The sequence below is a fragment of the Plasmodium malariae genome (genome assembly GCF_900090045.1).
Source record: "Plasmodium malariae genome assembly, chromosome: 9".
In the NCBI taxonomy this organism is placed as follows: domain Eukaryota; phylum Apicomplexa; class Aconoidasida; order Haemosporida; family Plasmodiidae; genus Plasmodium; species Plasmodium malariae.
The window spans coordinates 2,238,492-2,245,082 of NC_041783.1; the positions used below are offsets into that span (position 1 = coordinate 2,238,492).

At 20.0% G+C, this 6,591-nt stretch overlaps 1 protein-coding gene across 1 annotated transcript; it reads right to left on the reverse strand.

The window, feature by feature from the left end:
- Positions 1–4,067: 4,067 nt before the first annotated feature.
- Positions 4,068–4,776, reverse strand: PmUG01_09056000 (dynein light chain, putative; the record flags this gene model as incomplete). The annotated part of the gene is made up of 4 exons (XM_029005275.1): positions 4,068–4,121; positions 4,225–4,288; positions 4,467–4,536; positions 4,647–4,776. The coding sequence occupies 4 exons, from the start codon at positions 4,774–4,776 to the stop codon at positions 4,068–4,070; spliced, it is 318 nt and encodes a 105-aa protein (XP_028861880.1).
- Between the last annotated feature and the right edge of the window lie 1,815 nt (positions 4,777–6,591).

Here is a 6,591-nt window from a genome sequence, read left to right on the forward strand (position 1 = left end):
ACATATACGTATACATATATATTTGTGTATATATATATATATGTGAATAAATAATGTATTTGCGATGAATGCAAGAAGGGACGTATTGAATCTTCTTTAAATGTGTGAATAATTGTTCTTGTTTTGTCGTTTCTCATTCTATTCACTCTAATGTATAATATGGATAAAATGAGATGAATTTTAAACATAAATACACTTTATTTTTATATATTTTTTTTTATTAAGGATATTTTATTTATATGTATATATATATCTATAGACATATATCGTAAACATGTTCATTTTTTTTATGTGTGTTATCCATGAACCCGTATATATATATTTATCCCTTGTATTTTAAATTATTTTACTTTTTTTTTATCATTTCTTTAGATATGTAAAAAGAATATTTTCATTTTTAATTATGACCCGACATATAGGAAATTATTTACTGTTATGGATGTGGTATTTTGTTTAATCATCTAATAATTTTCCAGTTTTAACATCAGGTTATGGGCTATGGATATAATAATAAAAATATATAGATATAGATATATATATAAATATTAATAATAAATAAGGAAGTTTCGAAAACGATATATTATATAGATTAAAATTATTTTAGATATCCGCTAGTGTATTTTTGTGAAATGTGCACTGAAGAATAAAGTTGTGCTCTTGGAAGAGGTATCTTAACAACTGTTAATGCTTCTATTAATTTTTAATTAAATTAAATTTTATAAATTATTAATCTATATTTAAATAATAATTATTTATATATAGATATAGTGATATTAATAAAAATATGTATAAATTTTTATTTATTATGTTAATTTAATAGCATAGAATATTATATATGAATAAAAAGGGAAAATATATTATAAAATTACATGGAGAAAAGGAGAGATGAATAAAAATTTACTAAATGATAAAAACTTAAAAATTAATAATATCGTAAAAGAGTTAAAAAATAAAAAGAACTAAATAAAATGTTGTATTAATTTTAAAGAATATGCAATAATACTTCTGTATGATAAATACATATTTGGAAGATTGTATACACATACTCTTATATACTTATATGGTCATACATACATATTCAAAATATTACTCATATAACTTGTTTTTTATAATGAGAAAGAAAAAAAATTATGGATATGTATGAATAAATATATATATATTTTTAATATATTAAAACATATTTTACGTATTTACGTTGTAATTACAATATCGTTAATTAATAAGAGGTATAGAATTTATACGTAAATATATATATAAATTTAAAGCATATATTTCTTCTAATAATATATGATATTCTTTTTACACCTTTGTATTTATCTACAAACTGAACTTATGATTTGCAACATGCAAAAAATATATTTATGAGTGAAAAATTAATCATAAAAAAAAATATATAATATGTTGGTGCATTAAGGTTATTAAAAATGTATTTAGGTTTAATCTAGCATGTAGCTATAAAAATATTAAAAAAAATTATTTTATTTATATGCATGTGAAAGTGAGACCACTTAAATATTTACAATGAAAAATGAAGAAAAATAATTTAATAACATTAGGGAAAAGTTTTAAAAAGATATAAATGTTTGTATTTTACATATTTATTTTTTTATTACTACATGTTATGTGTATAATTTTTATTTTTGTTTGTGTGTGTTGTTGCTTTGTGATCATTTTGAAGTCTCTTTTTTCATACAAATTGTTTTTTTTTTTTTTACATGTTACTGTTAGAGAATAATGTTACATGCAGAAAAATCCACTTATATATATATATATATATATTTTTTTTTTTTTTTTTTTTATCTCATTATTACATCTACATGACATTAAAATGTTAACGTCAAAGCTTTAAAATATTTCATTAAAGAGTTCAATTTTTATGTTTATATATAAATTTGTTTCTTTTTGATGCATCTATTTGTGTATGAATTTTTATTTATGCATTATCTGCATGTTTAACAATTTCTTTTGTAGACTTCAAATTTAATAAAAAAAAATATGATCATAATTCACTACATATATGCTTATAAGCATATTTACATATTTGAACAATTATAAAAATATAATGTATTCATGCACACATGAATAGGCATGCGAAAAAGAATTATTTCTGATTTAACTGATATTTATTAATTTGTATAAAATGGTATATATTTTAAATATATCGAGCTTATAAAATCATAATTTTCAAGTTTTTTTGTTAAACCGCATAAATTGTGTTATGTTACATTGAGTGATAAAATATAAATGCCCATGAACCATTTGGCAGTGTTATATTAATTAGCCCTGAATAGCAGCAGTATTATTGTGCCTTTATATCAGTGAAAATTACAATTTTTTTTTTCTTAAACATTCAGTGAAATTTTGCAACATTTTTGTATATTTGTAATGGTTAATTATTTTTTTTTTAAAGGTAATAAGAAAAGAAGAAAATAATGTTATTTTATTTGTTTTTGTATTTTATAAGTAACGTAGTTCATAAATTTATTTAGCCATTTATGGAGAAAATTTGAAAAAATCAAATATATGGATTAAAGCATAACTTGTTTTTAATATATTTGATATTAAATGGAGAATTATGGTACAATCGCTCCCTAACTTGGTGTGTGAATGATTTAAAAGAAACAGATATAAAAATATGAGTTACAGTTATGTAACTTGATATTTTTTTACATCTTACGAAGAATAGTACCTTTTTATTTTTTATTTCTGGTATACATTTGGAAATTTTTTAAAAGGTAATAATAACATAAAACATAAATTATTTCATTTTCATACTTTTATATATATATGTATATGTGACATCTATGAATAAATTATACTTTTAAATTATTATATAAAAGGGCAAAAGATAAATGATATGGCAGCAAATTAGTGTGCAGTCAGCATTCTTAGAACTGCTCAGAATTAACGAATTGCTCTCTATAATTTTATTTCTCTTATATATAATTGAAAAAAAATAATTGAACAAAATTTTATTTTTTTATTTTTGGTGTCATACTTTTTTTACTATTTACAGTTCTTTTTTTTTATCATTTATGTTGGCTGTCGTTATACATATATTACTTCTTTTTTGAAATTTTATCAAGGAGGATGTTCAGTTTTTATTATTTATAAAAAAAGTTTATATTTCCACAGAGTTTATATGGACGAAATATAATTTTTTCTTCTTATTTTAATTTAAATATTATAGAGGTATGTAATTCACAAATTTAATGATTGTATTTAAGTGAAAAAGAGGGAAATATGAATATGTAAATATACATGTAGGTACACACATTATGAAGGGAAAATACTTTCCATGTCATTCATAAAAAAAGCTTATTATGGTTAGTTAAATATAGTAAAAGTAACAAATAAAATATTTAAGTATAAGCATAACAAAATATTTAATTTCTTTTTTCCATTAAGTTTTATTATTTGTGTTTATTAAGTATATTTAAAATGAAAAAAAGAAAAAATAAAATATATATATATATATATATATATATATATATATGTGAGCTAATGTAAGTATGTACATAAGAGCGACTTCATGAATACATATAAACTTAAAACATCTTATCTTATTTTACTATTTCCCACTTTATTAAACAAGCATGCTATTTTCTTGTAAATTTTCAATATCCTTTTTCTTTTTCCTTTAATGGTTACACAAACACAAAACGTAATTTAATTAATTACTATTCAATGCTGCATTATAGTTGAATTAAATAAACTACTATTAAACAATAATAGGTATCCTATAAAATATTGTAAATAAATTAAATAAAAATGTTTTAGAAGTATATGAATAAAATATTTTTAAAAAGAAAAATTAATTCATTGTATGCCTCTAAAAATGCCATTACAAGCATTAAGTTTTTGCTCCAAAATTGGTGCACAAATATTTGTATGTATATATTTATATATTCATTCATATATTTATATTTGCAATCTTAAGTATACATAGTGCATTGTACATAATATATTTTTTATTTTGTTGTATACATCGACTGAATTTTTTTTAGCTTGTACATTTGTAATATATTCCTTCTTAATATTAAATAAGTTGTATTTTCATCATATCTTTATATACGCACGTTTATACTATAATATATTTTGTAATATTTTTCTGGAGTTATCTATAATTTTGTTGCGCAACAATATATATTATTTAATTTAATTAAAGTAACTTTTCACAAATTTTATATTTTTTATTTAAAATTTTTTTTTTAGAATTATTACAATATCAATAACTTCTTTAAAAAGGAAATCAGATTGCTTGTTGTAAAATAACCTAGTAGAAACGCTGTTACAGGTATACGATGTGAGAAAAAAAAAACAAATTATTTTATGAATTACTTAACAATAAAATCTTTCAAAAGTTTCATTTACTTTGAATGTTTATATTATTATATCATAATGAAATTAAAATAGTATTACTATATATGAATAATTAAATAAAAAATGTATTTTATTGTGTATACTTAATTCCTTGTTCTTTGTTTTCATTTAGAAGAATTTCAACAATAATTTTATATTTATTTGCAGTTAAACCTGAATTATTAGTAATATAAATTTAGTAAATTATAATTCAAGTATTTTTTAGGATTCATTGATGTAACTACTACTTTGTTTTTTATTTTATTATTTTTTTTTTTTTTTACTTTTCAAGTGATTTTTAATAAGATTTGAAATATCATTAGTGATATCCTTCTTATTGTTGTAATTACAGAAATTATCTTTTATATCTTTATTAACTAATACCTTTAAGGAATTGATAATTTCCATCTTCATCCTAACGAAATATTATGTATGAATTTTTATATACGAAATATGAAATGTAATTATGCCTATTTTCCTTTTTGTCCATGACTTGGTAACCTTTTCCTTACCCATATATACACACTACCAATTCTTGAATAGTTGTAATACATTACATAGTTCCTTTTTACAAAATGCATAATCTTCCATTTAAAAAACTACTTTATATATAGATACATTCATCTATAAATACGTCCATGTATATATATGTATACATTATACATATTACGAAAGTACGTTACTTATTTTTGCGCAGTGCTATTTTTTTTTTTTTTTTTTTTACTTATTTTTATCCATTTTACGAATATATTTAAATGATTTCTTTTTTTCCCAGTACCTTTTCTCTTTTGTAATTCAGTTTAAAATATCATTTGTAAAAGTAAATTACGTATGCTCACATAAATGAGTATACCAATAGTATGTTGTTTTTATACTTTCTTTTTTTTAATTATTTTGGCTTTTTTTCTTATATAATAAAAGAGTTTACATTAACTAATACGTCTGAACATGTACACAAATTATTAAAGTTTTAATTATATACAAAAAAAAAAAAAAAGAAAAACAAAAAAAATATATATATACGTATGTATGGTTTATTTTTGCTTAAAAGTATGATTATAAACTTTCATAACAGGAGACTGAAGTTCATTTGTCAAATATGAAATTAAGTGAAATAAAGGTAGAATATATTTTTAATGTTTTTCATGTGATATAACACATAAAAATAATTAAACTTATATAAAAGGACAATTAATAAATACATATTTTATATGTGCGCTTGAAGATATTTTCTTCCTTTTTTTTTTTTTATTTATTAGCATAAATTTAATTTAGCTATAAAAAAAGCTTTAATAAATTAAAAAAAATTTAAACATTCTTTAATTGTGCCTATTGTATGTATAAGCGTATATGTGTATATGAATATACATGTATTTACTCTAGGAGAAATTTTTTAAGCATGAAGTTAAGAAAAAATTCAAAAAAATGTATCACTTAAATTTCAAGAAAAAAAAACATCCTTTTTATTATTCTCTCATTGTGTATTAAAGATAAACTATAATGTAAAAGGATTGTTAGTGATACCATTTAAGTTGGGAAAAAAAAAAAAAAGTGTATAACATTTAGATTTCTGAAATTGCTTTACAAACATGATAAATATTTTTAAAGTGTTTTTGAGCGTTAATGTACTTTTACAAAATAAATATTGTCACAAGTAAGGGCAGAAACGCCTTTAGAAGAAGCGCTTATAACCGTTTACATAAATTATAAGTATACGAAGCTTCAGTATAACGTATAAATATATGCCAAAAAAGACTATACAGGGCTTTTGACACTAGTTCATATGATAACAGTCATGCAATAAATTAAGATTAAATATTCCTTTATTTTGTGAAAATTATAAATAATTTTTTTTTTTTTTTTGCTTTTTATAATAAGGGTAAATATATGTGTTGAAGTATATATATATTTTTATATATTAAGTTATATACATATTGATGCATTGGGTTTAAATATTTTATAAATTTTATTTTTCCTTTATGTTCCTCTTTTTTTTTTTTTTTTTTGCACTAAAGTGCAGGCATCATTTCTTATCAAATTTTTAATTAAATAATTTTTATTTTTAAGGTAATATTGCAATAATTATCTTTAATTCTTATGGTGATTTCTATATATATATATTAACAAGATTATATAACTTATTTTTATTTTCTTTTTGTTTTGTAAGAATTTAGTGGTCTACTTATATATGCAGGTGTAATATTATTTTATTGAACTTTTTTCTTATAG